General features: G+C 40.1%; 1 protein-coding gene across 1 annotated transcript in view; it reads left to right on the forward strand.

Annotated features, from left to right (window-relative positions):
• The window catches only part of CD226 (CD226 molecule), an 84954-nt gene that overhangs the window by 55407 nt on the left and 8584 nt on the right, over nt 1-20963 (forward strand). The window contains exons 3-4 of the mRNA XM_082415941.1: nt 4536-4883; nt 20250-20352. Of these exons, the coding sequence (XP_082272067.1) occupies nt 4536-4883; nt 20250-20352 (451 nt within the window). The remainder of the gene's footprint in view (nt 1-4535; nt 4884-20249; nt 20353-20963) is intronic.

Here is a 20963-nt window from a genome sequence, read left to right on the forward strand (position 1 = left end):
GCAGTGGTAAATGGGAGTGTTTCCGTAATTTCTCTTTCAGATTTTTCATCATTAGTGTATAGGAATGCAAGAGACTTCTGTGCCTTGATTTTGTATCCTGCTACTTTACCAAATTCATTGATTACCTCTAATACTTTTCTGGTAGCATCTTTAGAATTCTCTATATATAGTATCATGTCATCTGTAAACAGTGACAGCTTAACTTCTTCTTTTCCGATTTGGATTCCTTTTATTTCTTTTTCTTCTCTGATTTCCGTGGCTAGGACTTCCAAAACTATGTTGAATAAGAGTGGTGAGAGTGGACATCCTTGTCTTGTTCCTGAACTTAGAACAATGCTTTCAGTGTTTTACCATTGAGGATGATGTTTGCTGCGTGTTTTTCATATATGGCCTTTATTATGTTGAAATAGGTTCCCTCTATGCCCACTTTCTGGAGAGTTTTTATCATAAATGGGTGTTGAATTTTGTCAGAAGTTTTTTCTGCATCTATTGAGATGATCATATGGTTTTTCTTCTTCAATTTGTTAATATGGTGTATCACATTGATGGATTTGTGTATATTGAAGAAACCTTGCATCTCTGGGATAAATCCCACTTGATCATGGTGTATGATCCTTTTAATGTGTTGTTGGATTCTGTTTGCTGGTATTTTGTAGAGGAATTTTGCACCTATATTCATCAGCGATATTGGTCTGTAATTTTCTCTATCTATCCTGTAGAATGTTCCATGCGCACTTGAGAAGAAAGTGTAATCAGCTGTTTTTGGATTGAATGTCCTATAAATATCAATTAAATCTTTCTGGTCTATTGTGTCATTTAAAGCTTGTGTTTCTTTATTAATTTTCTGTTTGGATGATCTCTCCATTGGTGTACGTGAATTGTTAAAGTCCCCCACTATTATTGTGTTACTGTCAATTTCCTCTTGTATAGCTGTTAGCAGTTGCCTTATGTACTGAGGCGCTCCTATGTTGGGTGCATGTATATTTATAATTGTTATATCTTCTTCTTGGATTGATCCCTTGATGATTATGTAGTGTCCTTCCTTGTCTCTTGTAACATTCTTTATTTTAAAGTCTATTTTATCTGATATGAGTATTGCTACTCCAGCTTTCTTTTGATTTCCATTTTCATGGAATATCTTTTTCCATCTCCTCACTTTCAGTCTGTTTGTGTCCCTAGGTCTGAGGTGGGTCTCTTGTAGACAGCATATATATGGGTCTTGTTTTTGTATCCATACAGCAAGCCTGTGTCTGTTGGTTGGAGTATTTAATCCATTCACATTTAGGGTAATTATCGATATGTATGTTCCTATTACCATTTTCTTAGTGGTTTTGGGTTTGTTATTGTAGGTCTTTCCCTTCTCTTGTGTTTCTTGCCTAGAGAAGTTCCTTTAGCATTTGTTGTAAAGCTGGTTTGGTGGTGCTGAATTCTCTTAGCTTTTGCTTGTCTGTAAAGGTTTTAATTTCTCCTTCATATCTGAATGAGATCCTTTCTGGGTAGAGTAATCTTGGTTGTAGGTTTTTCCCCTTCATCACTTTAAATATGTCCTGCCACTCTCTTCTGGCCTGTAGAGTTTCTTCTGAAAGATCAGCTGTTAACCTTATGGGGATTCCCTTGTATGTTATTTGTTGTTTTTCCCTTGCTGCTTTTAATATTTTTTCTTTGTATTTAATTTTTGACAGTTTGATTAATATGTGTCTTGCGTGTTTCTCCTTGGATTTATCCTGTATGGGATTCCCTGTGCTTCCTGGAGTTGATTAACTATTTCCTTTCCCATATTAGGGAAGTTTCAACTATAATCTCTTCAAATATTTTCTCAGTCCCTTTCTTTTTCTCTTTTTCTTCTGGGACCCCTTTAATTCGAATGTTGGTGCATTTAATGTTGTCCTAGAGGTCTCTGAGACTGTCCTCAATTCTTTTCTTTTTTTTTTTTTCTTTATTCTGCTCTGCGGTAGTTATTTCCACTATTTTATCTTCCAGGTCACTTACCCATTCTTCTGCCTCAGTTATTCTGCTATTGATCCCTTCTAGAGAATTTTAAATTTCATTTATTGTGTTGTTCATCACTGTTTATTTGCTCTTTAGTTCTTCTAGGTCTTTGTTAAACATTTCTTGTATTTTCTCCGTTGTATTTCCAAGATTTTGGATCATCTTTACTATCATTACTCTGAATTCTTTTTCAGGTAGACTGCCTATTTTCTCTTCATTTGTTTGGTCTGGTGGGTTTTTACCTTGCTCCTTCATCTGCTGTGTGTTTCTCTGTCTTCTCATTTTGCTTAATTTACTGTGTTTGGGGTCTCCTTTTCGCAGGCTGCAGGTTTGTAGTTCCCGTTGTTTTTGGTGTCTGCCCCCAGTGGCTAAGGTTGGTTCTTTGGGTTGTGTAGGCTTCCTGGTTGAGGGGACTAGTGCCTGTGTTCTGGTGGATGAGGCTGGATCTTGTCTTTCTGGTAGGCAGGACCACGTCTGGTGGTGTGGTTTGGAGTGTCTGTGACCTTATTATGATTTTAGGCAGCCTCTCTGCTAATGGGTGGGGTTGTGTTCCTGTCTTGCTGGTTGATTGGTTAGGGTGTCCAGCACTGTAGCTTGCTGGTTGTTGAGTGGAGCTGGGTCTTAGCATTGAGACGGAGATCTCTGGGAGAGCTTTTGCTGTTTGATGTTACGTGGAGCCAGGAGGTCTCTGGTGGACCAATGTCCTGAACTCGGCTCTCCCACCTCAGAGGTACAGGCCTGACACCCAGCCAGAGCACCAAGACCCTGTCAGCCGCCGGGCTCAGAGAAAAGGGAGAAAAAAAGAAAGAAAGAAATTAAAAAATAAAATAAAATAAAATGAAGTTATTAAGATAAAAAATAAAAAATAATTATTAAAAAGTAATTAATAAAAGAAAGTAAAAAGAGAGCAACCAAACCAAAAAACAAATCCACCAGTTATAACAAGCACTAAAAACTATACTAAACAAACAATCAAACAAACAAAAAATGGACAGACAGAATCTTCGGACAAATGGTAAATACAAAGCTATATCTACAAAAGCACAAAGAAGCATACATAAACATACTCACAAAAAGAGAAGGAAAAAAAAATATATATCTATATATAAAAAAAAAAGGAGGAAGAGAGCAACCAAATCAATAAACAAATCTACCAATTATAATAGGCTCTAAATACTAAACTAAGATAAACATAAAACCACAAACAAATTAGTTGCAGAAAGCAAACCCCAAGTCTACAGTTGCTCCCAAAGTCCACCTCCTCAATTTGGGACGATTCGTTGTCTATTCAGGTATTCCACAGGTGCAGGTACATCAAGTTCATTGTGGAGATTTAATCCGCTGCTCCTGAGGCTGCTGGGAGAGATTTCCCTTTCTCTTCTTTGTTCGCACAGCTCCCAGGGTTCAGCTTTGGATTTGGCCCCGCCTCTGCGTGTAGGTCACCTGAGGGCGTCTGTTCTTCGCTCAGACAGGACGGGGTTAAAGGAGCAGCTGATGTGGGGGCTCTGGCTCACGCAGGCCGCGGAGAGGGAGGGGTAGGGATGGGGGGTGAGCCTGCGGCGGCAGAGGCCAGCATGACATTGCACCAGCCTGAGGCGCGCCGTGCATTCTCCCAGGGAAGTTGTCCCTAGATCATGGGACCCTGGCAGTGGTGGGCTGCACAGGCTCCCGGGAGGGGAGGTGTGGAGAGTGACCTGTGCTCGCACACAGGCTTCTTGGTGGCGGCAGCAGCAGCCTTAACGTCTCATGCCCATCTCTGGAGTCCGCGCTGATAGCCGCGGCTTGTGCCTGTCTCTGGAGCTCGTTTAGGTGGCGCTCTGAATCCCCTCTCCTCGTGCACCAGGAAACAATGGTCTTCTACCTCTTCGGCAGCTCCAGACCTTTTCCCAGACTCCCTCCCAGCTAGCTGTGGCACACTAGCCCCCTTCAGGCTGTGTTCACGCAGCCAACCCCAGTCCTCTCCCTGTGATCCGACCGAAGCCCGAGCCTCAGCTCCCAGCCCCCGCCCGCCCCGGCGGGTGAGCAGACAAGCCTCTCGGGCTGGTGAGTGCTGGTCGGCACGGATCCTCTGTGCGGGAATCTCTCCGCTTTGCCCTCTGCACCCCTGTTGCTGTGCTCTCCTCCGTGGCTCCGAAGCTCCCCCCTCCACCACCTGCTGTCTCCGCCCACGAAGGGGCTCCTAGTGTGTGGAAACCTTTCCTCCTTCACAGCTCCCTCCCACTGGTGCGGGTCCTGTCCCTATTCTTTTGTCTCTGTTTTTTCTTTTTTCTTTTGCCCTACCCAGGTATGTGGGGAGTTTCTTGTCTTTTGGGAGGTCTGAGGTCTTCTGCCAGCGTTCAGTAGGTGTTCTGTAGGAGTTGTTCCACATGTAGATGTATTTCTGATGTATTTGTGGAGAGGAAGGTGATCTCTGCGTCTTACTGTTTCGCCATCTTGCAGGTCTCCTGTCCATCACCAATCATTTTGATAGAACTTTCTGGGTGGCTTCCGCCTTAGCATCCAAGAATTCGAGGACCGAAGTATAATCATTTGCTTTTTCTTTTCAGACGGTTTTGAGACAGCTGTGCCATCAAATAGCCAGACAGTCTCAGAACCTGGAAAAAATGTCACACTCACCTGCCAGCCTCAAATGAAATGGCTGTTACAAGAAGTTACATGGGAAAAGATCCAGCCCCATCAGATTGACCTCTTAACTAGCTGCAACTTGTCCCAAGGAAGAAGTTACACTTCAAAGTACCCAAGACAGATACTGAGCAACTGCACCCAGGGAATGAGGAGGACCTTCATCACCATGCCCCACATTATGGCCTCTGACTCAGGACTCTACCGCTGTGGCTTCAAAGCCAGCACAGGAGAAACTGAAACCTTCGTGATGAGACTGATCGTAACCGATGGTGAGTAGGTGACAGATGCCTTAACGTGTCAAAAATGGAAAAAGCCAGCCACTGTGGATTGGTTTCTTTTGTCTTTTTCATGACTTTATTATTCAAAATATCTTTAATGATTGAATTTAGTAAGTTGTCAGTTATCGAATGTTAGTGTTTACCTTGCTAATCCATCAATCACAGATTTAACAATAATAGATCTTTCCCATTTTTTCGATCTGCCACTTTCCTAAAATTAAAAAAAAAGATTCAGTCAGTCTGAAAAATACGTGGTATCAACAGCCTATACGTTTCAGCTGTATAATTTCTTTTTTTTTTCAGCTGTATAATTTTTAATTTTCCAATTACTTTAAAACTTTTTGATGGTGGTAACTAGGTTTTATAATCCTCGTGTATCCTCAGCAATAATAAGGTGTTAGCTTGGTATTGCTCAATCAGTGTTGAGTAAAGTGTAATAAATGTTTAATAATGTGGTTACTACTTTGCCAGATCAGAGCTTTGGTTCCCTCAGTTTTTTTCAGAGCTGGGAGCAGGAACAGACTGGCCTTGAAGCTTTGAAACTGATCTTCAGGGCCTCTCACCTGAGCTGGCTCCTTCCAAGGCCCGGTACTTATTTTGTATTAGTAATTTGTCTCCTGTGTCATGATGAAGCCCTAAATTGTGTAAACTTCAGGCTCCACAAAACCTTTGTGAGTGTAAGGAAAAGTGGTATTTCACCGACTGATGGGCAGATACAGAGAGGCCTGTGTAGACCCGCACAGGCAAGCGGGAGGAAGTCTGTCTCAGACTGCCAGTTCTGCTTCCAGGCAAGTTTTCTCACTGCAGAGGGACCTGTCAGAGAAAGCAATTTATATTTACTGATGACAGAAATTTTATTTCACTTTATTCTCACCCTCTTCTTCCCTCCCTCTTTTCCTTCCTCCCTTCCTTCCTTCCATCCTTCCATCTATCCATCTACCCATCCATCCATCTTTCCTTCTGCCTTTCTTCCATATGCTTCTAGCCAACTCATGTGCCTTGGCCTGTGTGTAGACTTTTAGAGCCAAGGCTTCCTAGGACGTGGCTGCGCGTTCATAGACTCTGCTTCTACTGCAGGCTGAGATTCCCTCCTACATCAGGAAGGAAGGAGAGGAGGTTTTGTATGTAGAGCAGCGTCCACTGCGGCCGCTGGAGCAGCTGTGTGTGCTAAGGAGGCCCTTTGCCAGAGGTTAGCAGCTTTTGTACATAGTCACCTCGGACAGCATCAAAGCTTTCTCTACTCCTCTTAATGACAGAGGGAGCTTAGAACTTGATGAAAAAGAGGATTGATGGAATATTTGGGGGAGAAATATTAAGAGGTTCTTCATGTTGACTCCATTCCTTCAGAGACATCGAGAAAATATTTCTCACCTTTAAAAAAAAATACTCTTGCATTATAGAAGTGTTTCTAAAACCTGGCCAGAAAAAAAGAAAGAATAAAGGTAGTCACTAATCTTCTCTCAGAGACCAAGGCAAGAAAAAGTTCTATCCAGAAAAAGTCATAAAGAACCATTTTCAAACACTTCGGAAATAAAATCTTGTCCATTATATGTTGAAAAAGTTATTAAAAACACCTTAAATCATAGAGAAAATGGATTCTTGGAGGTATAATTATTTAACTCTTACTAATTAATAAAAATGTCTCTCAGTTACCCAAACATGGCTAAGTTCCTTGCACAAAGCTGTTTCTTTTCTTTGTACATAAGCTATAAACAGTGTCGAAAATGAAGGTGACAGCGTAATGGGCAGCATTGTTAGTGTTCAAGTGTTTTGAATTCTTGAAAAATGGCTTTCTGACATTCAACTGACAGGTTGAAAGAATATCAACTTGGCCCATTAGTAAAAAGTTATATTTGATAGAAGATGACAGCTGTTTACTGTACGTTTTGGTTTAATTCCTTTTAAAAATAATTATAAGTAAAGATTGAAGATAAAAAATCAGATGGGAAGCAAAAATAGATCACTTGTGTTTCCCTGATGTGATTCGATTATTTCAAGTCCTGAGGCTGTTTGGTCAAAAATCAATGTAGGGATTAAAGCAGAGAGACAGGTATAAGATGTAGAGCTGATTTAATTTATTTCAACTGTCAAGGGAAAGGTGATTGTGACACAGATTTTATAAACCGCTGTGCATCCTTTTGTTAGCTCCCATCAACTTCTTTTATGGGATCCAAAAGCGAGATTTTCAGGACTATTGTATTGTACACACACGCACACACACACACACACACACGCGTGCGTTCTTCCCCTGATTTTACCTGCCTGTGTTCATCTTCAGACAAGTACCAGGTACTGAGAGGCCACTGAAAAGATGATACGATGTCAACCAATACATCGTATATCCAGACCTTGACTTATTTTGAACAGAGGGAGAAAGTGGCAGAAGCATGCGTTGAACCCAAATTTACTATTGACTTTCTTTGCTGAATGAAAAGAAATACTTGACTCCCCCTGTTTGCACTCAAGACCTGGGAAGTAGTGTAAAATGGTTCCAGACTGAGTTTTCTGAATTTGAAGCTTGTCTAGACCACAGGGGCCAGGAACAGGGGAAAAATGCATGCATACTGACAGTGACCAAAATTATTTTTGGCCCTTAATATCCTCTGGATTTTCATTAGTAATGAGAAAAGTATTTTAAGTTCTACCAAAATAATTTGTGAAGTCTTTTAATATTAATTTAATGATGTGCAAACTACAGTTGTTTCAGCTGAGCTTATGAATTATAAAAATAATGAGGATCAGAGAAATGAAATCAGTCCCTCAGAAAGTTTCTGGAGAAGACTAGTTTTTAACTATATTAAGAAGTATAGTTACTCATGTCTTTCCCCAATCATCTTCCACCAACAAGGCCACTCATCTGAACCATCAAGTTTCAAATAAAGCTTTGATGATCAGAGCAGAGCAAAGAGACAAAACAGAGTCCGGGGATGTACACAGTATGCACGGGGTGGGGCGGGGGAGTTGTGCGTGGGTGATTGCACTCAAATGACTCTGTAGGTTGGTACAGAGATTCTGAGTTATGGGTTAATATAGAAGGAGGTAGGCTCAATTAAGTGATAACTTGGTGAAATACTAGATCTCATGTAAGAGCAATGAAAGCCACTATCAATTCTTGATCAAAGATGGCACAAAGTAGTACTTAAGGAAGTGTAAGTCAAATAGTAGAAAAAGAGAAATTTGAGGCAGAGGAAATTAGCTAAGAGTCAGTTGCAATAATCAGTACATGAATGACTGAGCTCTCAAACTAGGCTACCACTGTCACATACTGGGTCTTTGGGCCACAAAAAAGGAGCCCACTTCAGGTAGACAAATTACAAATGGCAGATAAATTACAAAAAAGGTGCCCCTTCCTCCACACTGATGCAGACCCAAGCTGATGCACAGGCTTGGTGATGGGCCACAGGTCCCCTACCCACTTGGCTGGGCACACAGGTGGCCTGGAGAAGGGGGAGGTGTCTTTGGTCAGATTAGAACGTCAGCTTGTGCTTGTCACCAACGCCACGTTCCTACTTTCTCTTATTCCCAATCAATTTACTAATTTTCACCACAGTTACCTCCTTTCCTTTAGGGTTTCAGTCTGATCTTACCATCTTCACGATCTTTTCATATTAGCTCAAACTGCTTCCCTGACATCGAACCATCAAGCATCTTGAATTTCTCAAACTTTTATAACTAGGAAACTGATACCCTTGAGTCATTTAATAACTGCATCTATTTGCAATGGTCCCACCTCTTATATTAGAAATTACTTGAGATTAAGGATTATGACATCTCTGCTTAGAGCTGTCAACGTATCTTTCCAGAATGTGCTTAATAAGTGTTCTTGACCGATTCTGTGTATGTTAATATTTCTGTATGTCTAGTAGGGACTGTGTCCATTTTATTTCCCAGTTTTCTGGCTGGATTATTTCTAGATTTTCTTCATCAACACAACATTTGAGGTTTAGTGATTGCTGATCAAAGAAACCTGAACTCTCAGAAGATCCACTGCAATGTTTGGGGAGAAAATTTTCATGAACTTTGTTCACATATATATCTTTCAAAAAGGTGATTTCCTTTTTTTAGTTCTCTTGTTTTGCATATTCTATATAAATGGTGTATAATTGCTAGTCAATAGACGTGGAGGATGGAAATTATAAATGGAGATTGCAGAAATTTTCACTAGGAAATCACGGGGCCACAGCCAAGAGAATCTTCCCATATCTTTCTTCTGTGAGGTATGGGGTCGACCAAGGGGTAACGTAGAGGAATAGATGCTATAGGTTCTAAATCTTGCCTGTGATGGCTTGGTGGAGATTACTGCCTCTGGACTCTGTGCTCCTGAGTTAGACCATGAGAATATTAAGGAGGAGAAATAAACTTCATTTCTTTCTTTGGCCTTAGTTTCTGCTAAAATTCACTCATTTTTCTCCCAGGTGATTTGGATTCCTAAACAGTTTGAAGTTGTAGACAAAATGTATTTTTTTAGGGATTTATTAATCCAGAACCTTCTGTCCCACTCCTCTGAATTTATAATAGATGCAACTATTGTAGGCATGGCAGTTTTCTGAGCTCGTATGCGCTGGGCTGCCAGATACGTCCATTTCTATGACCCGGTGTGATGAACCTCAGCCTTTTATCATCTCTTCCTACATAGAAAATAATGTCCATGGCAGTTTATTTATATGATAGAACCATAGGACTGGAATCCCAGAGCACTGGTGTCACTGCCTGCAGGCTCAAATAGCCTCTACCATTACGGATCAACTACAATTTTTAGCCCAGTTTAGTTATGTTATTAAAATTCTGGGTGATACGTGGGTATCCAGATGAAACGTACTGTTTCCAACATCACAAGTGAGTTGATTACTCAATCAGGGCCTATTATGTCGTTGTAACTTTACAGTTGCCTCTGCCCACATCAGTTCTTTTATGAGACATCTAATTAAAAAAAAAAAAAAGCAACCAGTCACTCATTCAGTTGGTTTTGTGAGCCCACATGTTGATTTATTCATCTTTCCTAAGGCACACAGTCCTGGAATGTTTGCCTGCAGTCATTGTTTATACGTACCGTATTTGTGTAGATAAACAAGGTATTGGATTGACAAGTTAATATCAGAGAGAAGGAAATGTTGAAAATCTAACGTTAAGTGGATTTGATGGTGCTCTTACATAAGGAACATTGATGAATGTGTATTGTTATCACTACTATAAACAAGGTAAGTTGGTGGTATTAGAAAGCAGCTAATCCTAGGAACTGCTTTCCTTTAAGTGGATCTTCATCCTCAGCCTGAATTTCAAGTAATTTTCATGACACTTTCCTCCCCTTAGGAACTTAGCGTACAGGTAGGAATTCAAATTCAGAAAAATGTACTGATTTTCTTCCCACTTAAAATCCATGACCACACTTGTGCGAGAGACCTGACTAATGACTCCAAAGGCAAAATAGCCATTTGGACTCCTTTGTCGTGTGTGTGCTTTTTTTATTTTAAAGCATCTGGGAATTGTTAACAGCTTGTAATTGTCTCTTAGAGCCTTATTAGAAACTGAACATAGATGACTGTGTGAAGTTTTCCCCAAAGGCAAGTAGAAAATTACTTAAAATTTTTTTAAAAATTAATTCTTCATATAAAATTAATGGCATTTCATTCTTAATAGCAATTCTAGTTTTAAGTATTGCAATTCAATTAGTCAGACACCTACTTCCAACATCAACTGAGGTATTTCAAACATGTACTGACCTGACCCTTGACAGATATTCAAAGGTGACCTAGTAGGTTTGCAGAGGGCTGTGTTATTTAAAAGAGCAAGAAATGAAGAATAAACACGGATCTGTCATTTGTAGAGATCCATCTTTGAACCCCCATTTGTATCTTAAAGTTATTTACACTGAAACGATTCAGGGGTTTTTAAGAGTTATTTATTTAACAGAGGAGTACGCTTGGATAATTTAATAAAATAAATATTTTGTAATTCTCATTGGTCACTCTAAACTTCATTTCCAGAGTTAATTTGATGCATTTCACTTTGCCTAAAACTCAAAAATAACTATGATGTTCATAATCTTTTAAGTATAAGAGTAGTGTTTTATTTAATTAACCCACAGGAAGAGATTCTTCCTTTCACGGATGTAAGGTTAAACTGTTTAAAGCTCTCCACGGCACTGGTGAGGAGTGAGAAATGGCTTTGGCTAAGGTGAATAGTGAGTGAAATGAAAAATCCTTATCAACACAGTGATGGACACGGGCAAGTAAAGAGTAAATATTGAGATGAGAAACTACGTTAACAAAGGATGGGATATTTTCTGTGGCTTCAAATCAAAGAAGCTCAAGGGCATGATGGATGTGCAGATGACCCCCAAATTGGGGCCACATAGGAGGTGAGTTTACAAATATAAAAAAATACAGGCTTGCAAAGTATAACAATTATTCTGATTTTTTCATGTTTTATATAGAGCACTGAGATAAATTCTTCACTCTTTTAATTTGTATGTGTATATACACAAATTTTGTGAATTAAGATAACTGTGAATATTGTTAGGTGGAACAATCTGCCATATGGTAAACATTCAATAAATACATGTACTTGTGTGGGCAATTTTACACTCACAAGAAACACACAAATCCCAAATACTTTAATCAAAACAGGTTGTTTTGCTTTTATGCTGGCTACTGTCTTCTCTTCCTGGTCTAATAAGTAAAGATATCAGCTTTGAAATCCAATCATGCAATTCCTTTTTTTTAATCACTGGCTATTTTAAAAATGGAGAGATCAGATGGATAATTAAACTCTAGAGCATAAAGCTGCAGATTTTGCAATTATTACCAGAGCGCTTATTTCTTATAGCCAGGCATTAGCTTTCACATGTTTTGTAGAGCACTTAATAAACAGTTTTTTAATTAAAATGTCTTAAGTTGGATAGAATATTTGGAGGTAAATATTCAGCCCAAAGCTTGCTGTCTGTTTCATATTCTGAAAATGTCTGTATGACATTTATAGCACATTTATATATAGTCCTTTATAAATGCCATATAGTTTGAAGTTTAAAGTTTTCTAAGGACCCAAGGGAAAAGTTATAAATAGCAATTATAAGAACTAAGTGTCACAGGGCTTTGTCTTGGCTACTACGTGACAAACTCACACATTATGCTTATGTTTGTGCCAGTCACTCTAAGAACTTACTGGTAATTTCTCATTTAGTTGTCACAACAGCTCTATTATTATCTACATTTTATGGATGAGGAAAGTGAGGCATGGAGAGGTTAAGTGAGGCATGAAGCCTTATCCAAGGCTTCACAGCTAGTAGGGAGAGGGGCTGGGATTCAAAGCCATGCAGACTGGCTTCAGGGTTCTTTTTCTTAACTGTGGCACTATATTGCTTCTCCAAGTGGAAGGAAAAAATCATTATGGCCATCAACAGCAACATCACCAGAGAAGCTGGCTACTGTGGAGTTCCACAGCCTTGCGTTCATCCTTTTAGGAGGTTTCTAGGTACAGTGGGTTACCTACTGAACCAACACGTAGAGCATCTGTAGGCAAAGGAGTGGGAGTTTGATCACCCACTATCTTCTTCCAGCTCCACCTGCTCAGGTCACCCCAGGTGCTGTGTCTGTGGGTTCCCCACTGACTTGTCCCCTTTTCTGGGGTTTGCAGGTATCCTGAAGTCACGTGAGGGAGGGTGTTCACACAGTCATGTGAGGGACAAGCAGAATCAGGTAGTAGGTATCAGGGTCTGGAGGGGAGTGCTGGTTGCTGATGAAGTCGTGTCCACGCCAGGAACAGACTAGGGGAACTTTAGGAGTAGCCTCCAGGCAAAGGCGAATTAAGGTTCTTGCTGGAGAGGACTGGTGAGACCTCAGCTCTCACGTGACTCATTGGCTTTGCAAACACCTGCCTCCAAGGTCTTCACCAGACCCTCCCAGCAGAATCTCCCTGTGGGAAAGTTTGCTCCCTTGAGCAACTTCCCTGGGATCGGCTCAGAGTTCCCAAACACACCCTCCTTCCATCTTAAGTTCCTCCTTCCTCTCAAATCCTGCTCTCCCTCTAGTTCTCGTAGCTGACTAATGACCATTGAACCCAGAGCTGGAGTTATTAGTCATCAGAATAAGGACAGCAAGGACTTAACCTTCAAAATCTCCCAAGAAAAAACAAAAGTTTATTTTCTATATTAAATATTCTGAAGAGTTATAGTCTCTCATATTTATGGACCTTTATCTTGAACAGCTAAATAAATAAATAATTTAAATGGTATATTATGCCTACTTATGTTTTATTGCATGGGTAAAATGTTCATCTTGATTTTAGTGGAGTATTTGAAAAATTTCCTATTATATCCTCATGGATAAGCATGATAGTGACACAGTAATGTAGAGTTACACTTGGTTAAACAACAGTAATAACAACAATGTGTTGGGGAATTAGAATTGGAAACAAAATCTCCTCCCTACCCAGAAAAGTGCTCCACAAAGGAAGAAGGGAAAGAAAACAATTTTATTGTTGAATTAGCATGAAACCAGAATTGTGATACGCATCACAGGCAGTCCACTAAGAGACTGCAAAGACAGAAGGAAATCTTAACCTTTTGTAAAGCCTGGCAGATACAACCCATTATATGCATGTTCTCAAGGTAAGCAGTAACTAGTCCTCAAGTAGGAGGACTTGATAGCATCATTTGTCACACACAGCCCATCCTAAATTCACCTGGTATGACCATCTGTGTTAGCTAGTTGGCTTTATCCAAAGGAAAAATGAGCTTCTTACATCGTTACGCCAGGAGGTAGTTTTGCACCTCGGAGCAAGGTGCCCTTGGAAGTTAGGCTTCTACCTTCCCACAGAATTGGAAGATATGGGCTCTCTCTTCTTTGATGATTACATTCCAAAGATATGGCTTTGATTTATTACAGCAAAAGGATACAAAGCAAAATCAGCAAAGGGAAAAGATGGGTGGGGCAAAGTCAGAAGGACTAATTCCCAGAAGGAAAGCAGGTGTTTAGCATAAACCACATTGTTTGTATCAACAGTTTAGACTCAGTAAACCACCCTAACAGTTAAGAAATGGTGAGAACACTCCCCAAATCCAAGTTCCCACACACTAGCCAAGGGCCAACCTTGTAAGCAGGCCTTTCTAAGGCCAGCAGTCTTCGGGCTGCTACATTAACTCTTTTCTGCACACTAATTCACCACAGAAGTGAGCAGGAAGTGTGCAGGTCTTGACATTCTGACTTGTGATGTGTAAATACAATCTCCTTTAATAAATAATATCTGTTTATGAAAATGGAGAAATATTTTAAGAAATATAACATAAGACTAAGGAATACTTGGGTAGAAAGGTGAGACATCTAATATGATGGAGTCAGCCTTGAAAATTTTCTCAACAAATTACCAAATCAGAACGTTCACCATCCCTGTGCCGCATATGCTGACTTGGGTACCCTTACGGTACTTCAATCGCTGTAGAGCGCTATGGCCCAGAGTACAGCCAGTGCACATAGTGACACCAGAAAGTGTAGCTACTGCGGTCAGCCTGTTGAGTAGTAGACTTTACAGCCTATCTTAGACTATGTGTTTCTCAACTGACGTAAAGTTTTAAAGTGTTTAAGTCACTTGGGAAACTATTTTCCATCAAGAGAGGCAAAACCATTGCAGCAAAACGTGTACATAAGATTAGAAACTCTCTTCCTCATTGGCTTGCTCTGTAATTACAGGACAATTATTTAGATTTTCTGCACCTTATGTTTCTCAGTTAAAATGTGATAATACTTTTATTTTTTTTAATTTTATTGACGTATAGTTGATTTACAATATTGTATTAGTTTCTGCTGTACAGCAAAGTGATTCAGTTATACATGTATATATATATATATATACTTTTTTAATATTCCTTTCCATTATGGTTTATTACAGAATATTAAATATAGTTCCCTGTGCTATACAGTAGGACCTTGCTGTTTATCAATTCTGTACATAATAGCTTGTATCTGCTAACCCCAAATTCCCAACCCACCCCTCCCCCTCCCCCCACTTCCTTAGCAACCACAAGTCTGTTCTCTATGTCTGTGAATCTGTTTCTGTTTCATAGATAAGTTCATTTGTGTCATATTTTAGATTCCACATGTATGATAATACTTTCATTTTCAGGAGGAATAGTTACTATTCACTCAGAAGAAAAATTAGAGGTTGATGTCATGGCCCTTTAATTCTCTGAAAATAATTTATTCCCTAGGACCTTCTTCCTATAAAACAGGGAAAGGTTTCTGAAATACAAAGAGTATAGAATTGATCTGCACAAAGAAAGTTGACCTTTGAAAACTTGGAATCATATTACCATGCCTGTATTTCAGGCGTACAGGAACGTTCAACAGACTTCAGACTACCATTTTTTCCGGTGGTCCTCCAAAGCTACAACCATTTTATACATGTTTATCAACACCACTTCTACCTTTCCCCAGAAAGGTGAATCTAGTTACAGGAACAAGCATCCTCTGTTATACATGACTAGTGCAACATGGAATTTCAACGTGAAAAGAATAGAAACTAGTTATTTAACTCTAATTTTGAATGTGTGCATACAAAATATAAGTTCACTCTTAATAGTTTACATTATGTGGTGCTTAAATATATAAAGCCCCTCTACATGTTTTATCTAGAGCCACCCCCATAGCCACCCTTGGATTGATTTCATCATCATTTTGCAGTTGCCAAAAAAGTGTCCAGAAGATCAAGTGATCTTATGTCGGGGTCTTCCGGGGAAAAGAATTAGAAGATAGGACTTAGAGCCCAAGGCTTCCCTCCTCCATCTATTTTTTCAGCAAATCAGTGTCTAATGTGGGACGAAGATTGGATGTTTGCATTGTACAGTGAGTCAAAAATTGGAATCAACCTGATAGTGCTGCGTCTGTCAACTAACACACATCTATCCTGTGGGAACACACATCTATGCTGTGGGAACACACATCTATCCTGTGGGAACACATATCTATCCTGTGGGAACACACACAGTGTGTATCCCATCTGTACATAGAGCGAAATCAAATATTTCTCTTCTTTTTGATGAGGTAAGACAGCAAGAATAACTTTTACTGGTATCTAGCATGACCTGCCCAGGGCTGGGTAGAGGGTCAGGATCTCTGAGTTTTTCCCAGCATGTTTTTTGGTCCAGATATTTAGGTTCTAAGTTACTTGGTTTCCCCAGTCCCTAACCCCACCCCAGACTCTAATAAAAGATAAATAGTAAACATCAATGCCTGCTCTTACCCGCCTGGCTCTGAGGCAAGGACCTGGCAGCATTTATATCCCAAGCCTTTCTAAGGGTTTATAACTCAGCTGTAAATCCTTGTCATTGGCAGGAACGTAGCCTGGAGGTTTGCAGTCCTCGAGTAAGTTACTCATTTATATATCTCACTGACGTGCTTTAAATTGTTTTAGCTGTATTTATCTTTCTTTCCTTTTTTAAATAAATTTATTTATTTTATGTATTTATTTTTGGCTGCATTTGGTCTTCGTTGCTGCACGCAGGCTTTCTCTAGTTGCAGTGAGCGGGGGCTACTCTTCGTTGCGGTGTGCGGGCTTCTCATTGCGGTGGCTTCTCTTGTTGCAGAGCACGGGCTCTAGGCATGCGGGCTTCAATAGTTGTGGCGCGTGGGCTCAGTAGTTGTGGCTTGTGGGCTCTAGAGCACAGGCTCAGTAGTTGTGGTGCACGGGCTTAGTTGCTCCGCGGCACGTGGGATCTTCCCGGACCAGGGCTCGAACCCATGTCCCCTGCATTGGCAGGTGGATTCTTAACCACTGCGCCACCAGGGGAGTCCTATTTATCTTTCTTGATGGGAGGGAAAATAATGGCTTTAGGGTTCACGACACTCATGTCCTCCTATGAATCAACACTGCATTGGGATGAAGGTTGAAAAAAAAAATTAGCAAAAAAGTGGCTGCCGAGAAGAGACAGTAATTCTTTCTTTAAGAGAGGGGCTTGAGGGCTGACGTTACTCAAGCTAAGGTCTATTAGCAGAATTTAGGAAAAAGTGAATGTTAGGAACTATTGATTAACTCCCTAAAGCACCCACACCCATTTGCTTTTCCATTTTGTTTTCGGTTTTAGCCGCAGAGGGCCCAGCAAGTTGGGTGCTTACACCAGCCTGGTCCAAGTCCTGCTGGTTCACATTAACGCAGCAGAGGGGTGGGAAGCTGAGCACGAGGTAACAAGTAGGATTGGCTGCAGGCCGGGAGACTGTGGATTGTAAGTGAATCTCTACCAGACTCCCATGCTTTTTGTTGGTGCCCACCATTTCATCTCTAATGCCGGGTACACAGTCTGCCTTGAAACGCTATGTGTTAAAAGATGAGTGAAGAAGATGGATCTGAGTCCAGCAGGTCACGCATTGCTAGAAGAGGTTAAAAAGAGGCAACATATTTCACATTAAGGAATGCGTCTGAAATTTAGATTTTGGCTTTATAAGTGAGCAGTGTGAAACAAATAAAGATACTTTTCAGTGGTTTCTACTTAATTCATATAATTGAGAGCTTAGCAAAGAATGCCATCTTAATTCTTAAGGATTCTGAGTACACTTCTGCAAAGACGCTCTCTACATCCTGCACTTTAAATATAACCACTAAAAATTGGCAGAGTATCCTGCTTTAAGCATGCAGACCTTTAAATTTTTGTACTATTTTTTTCTGATTATTAAAAGCAACACATCATTTAGTACATCTGGAAAATAGCAAAAAGCTTAAAGAAACAATTGCTTTTAATTCTATTCCCTGAAGACCATCACTTTAAAATTTTGGCATGTTGCTGCCTGGCAGGCTTTTTCTCCTAAGTTCTATACTTGATTGAGATATCATAGCATGCACAACTATGAATTCTGGCTTTGAAATTTTAATTAACTTTCTATCTAGAGTCAGCAGTTTTCCATTTCATTGGGATTCTTTACACCCATGGTCCTAATGTCTATAGCTGTGATTCTCTAAGAGGTGGCCCCAGACCAGCATCGCACCGGAGCTGCAAATTCTGGGACCCACACAAACCTCCTGAGTCAGAAATTCTGAGGGGGGAGCTCAGCCATCTGTGGTTTAACGAGCCTCCCCCCACCCCCCTGCCCTGTGACTCTAATGACATTTGAGACCCTCAGCTGTGTAGTCTTACTTTAGAGTGCTGCTGGGAAATAAGGATTTTCTTTTTGCTGTTATAAATGTTCCGCAAAACTCTTTGTTCACATTTCTGAGCATTTCTTTAGGAAAAAAGTAATTAATCAAATGTGCAAGAAGCTCGTGGAAGGGTCTGACGCACAGAGAGCGATCTCTTCCCAGAGGCAGGTTGCGGCAGATTTCTCTCCCCAAATGGAGCCTGAGGTAGCCCATCTTGCCACCTTCTTCCTTTCGTGCAAACTTGTCTTTAAGCACTTTTGGTTAATAAGTTGTTTTTATCTTTCTTATTGTCTTAACATAGCTTTTTCTTGATAGCAAAGGTATGTTAAAGATACTAATTTTTTGCCTTTACATGTTGTTTGTGATGATTTTGACCTACAGATATTTTTCATTTTGACCCAGTCAATCCTATGTATTTGCTTATTCGTATAAATTGGAAAGTCGTTTCTCATTACAGAGATTAAATAATACTCACTTATAGTTTCTTCTCATGTTTACATTTAAACATTTAGATCTCTGTAGTCCACCCAGATTGGCTTTTTTTACTGTAATTAAGATCTAAATAGTATTTCAAAAAGCAGGTAAATAATTTTCCCAAAATACTGTCAATTGATTCTTTGATCATAACTTTCATTTTTTTCCACCATGCCAGTTTAATTTAACCTTAGCATCTACTGTATTCAAATTATGTCAGCATAGCAGCTGCGGTCCTTTTATAGGCCTGTGTTATAATGCAAATATGTTCAGGTATTTTGTTTGCTTTTAATAATGTGCCAAGAGCTTAAAAACATTAATTTCTTATTTGATGGGGAAAAAATATCCTTGTTCCTTTTGCAGTGGTGGTTCAATGTATTTTTTGTTGTTGTTGTTGTTCAATGTATTTTTGTTCTGAATAAATTTCTCTTTCCTTCTCCCCATCATATTTGGACAAAACCCTATCTTAGACACTACATACAAGGTCTTTAAAAGTGTTCATATATTTTTTCTATCTTTATTCACCTTACAGGTTAACAAATTTAAGACATAAAAATAATGTTTATTTTTTGACTTAGTTTCTTTTTGCAGTAAAGCTTGCGAAAGAATGAGTGGAGTAGACTTCGAGCTCTTATAATGAAAAAAAATCTCAGCTATAGTGGGTCAGGAAGGAAGAAATCATCTGAGTGAAGGATTGGGAAGAATGCTGTGAAAAGTATGGTTTACAGGTTGCTGTGGGGTTCCAGGTAGCCTGGGAGTCAGGGTACAAGTGTTTGAGCTTTTATTTCAAGAGAGAGGGAAGCTTTGCTGTTATCTGCCATAGCTGCCCCTTTCCTGCAAATTTCCTGGAAAATTTGCTGCCTAAAGATATAGAGATGGCCATAAAGATGGTGCCTCGGTTTCAATTCAATCCTGTTTCCATCAACAACACATACTGATGAGTTTCTTCTCCTTGTAAGGAGCTCTGTGGGTGGCGGTGGGTGAGGTGTGCTGTGGGCAGGAGGACATTTGAAAGATGAAATGGTCTCTGACCTCATGGGATCTGGCTCCAGAGGTGAGCAAATATTTGAATATTGCCTCGTTAGCCTCTTATCACAGCTCTATGATGTAATTAGAAGTGTTGGCATCACTTGACAGTTGAAGGAAGGCTGGCAGAGAAGGTTAGGAACTTGCTGGAGGTCAAACAGCTAAACAGTGAAAGAACCAGGATGAGAATTTCAGATTCCCTGACCATTGCTCTTTCCAGTTAATCACTGAGTTGGAAAAGTAACATGCTTTTCCTGATTATTTTTATCATTAACCGTAATTGAGTAGACAATATTTCTTGAACAAAATTCCACTTATAAACATCAAAGTTACATACTGTTGTGTCTTGGATGACTTAATGCATTAGAACTAAGAAGTAATCTTCATTTATATACTATTTTGATGGGGTTTTTTTCTACGAAAGATTTCGTGTATGTGATCAGGAGCTCATTAGAATGAAGTGGTATCTGTCTTGAATGTTTTCTATTCTTGGTCTTCTTAAGGTGTCAAACCCACCATTAGATCAAGGAACTAGTGAAAATCTGTGAGAAGTCAGAACTATTTAGGAGACTGAAAGAAAAGTCTTTTTCCCCTGTGTCATCCTATTTTTTATTGGAATCTTTGTTTTACATTGTTACCCTGTGATGATTAATATACCCTTTCCTAATTTTCCCACTTCCCTTTCTTTTCTGGCTTTAGCTGAGTTCCTAATTCCTCCTATAATTTTGTTTCCTCCAGGTAAAACCAATAACCAATCCATCCTCTTCATGGCTGCAGGGACAGCTTTGTTGTTGCTGTTGATTATCCTAATTACCACCGTCATTGCCATTCCTTATAGGAGGTGAGTATTGCAGCTCCTCCTGGGTCTGGTTTTCCCTGAGTAATTCTGATGCTGGAGTTTCTCTATTAATAACCCAGTAGTTGCTCAAGCTGTCTTACGACTCAGGTACTGAGTCCCTGTACTTTGAGCGCTGCTCTTGTACGTAACGGAGAAGGAGCTGTGGTAAAGTTGGAGGAGGAGGCTAGCGTGGCTCATTTCAGAACTAGTAGGAGTGGACAGTGCACCCCTGCACTAACAAAGCCGGCTGCCTGGTGCCTCTGCTCTGCCTGCTACCCCGTCTCTCCTCCTCCTCCTGCAAAGGAGAAAGGCTGCCAGGTGAGGGGGAGGTATTTGTGTGTGACAGAGAGAGAGAGAGAGATGGATTCTGAGAGGAGAAGATCAGGGTTGAACAGTAATAATGCCTTCATTTATTCATTCATTAAATATTTATTGTGACAGTGGTGACTGAGATATAGTGGCATGCATATTCTAATAAGCAAACAACGTGATTTTAAATGGTTATATATTCTCCGAAACAATCAATGTAGGTGCCTTTATTACAAATTATTGAGAAGAAAGGAGTTGGGAGGGGCTGCCCTAGAGAGAGCTGGTGGCCATTTGGCCTCTTCTAA

The sequence above is a fragment of the Balaenoptera physalus genome (assembly GCF_965194825.1).
Source record: "Balaenoptera physalus genome assembly, chromosome: 12".
In the NCBI taxonomy this organism is placed as follows: Eukaryota; Metazoa; Chordata; class Mammalia; order Artiodactyla; family Balaenopteridae; genus Balaenoptera; species Balaenoptera physalus.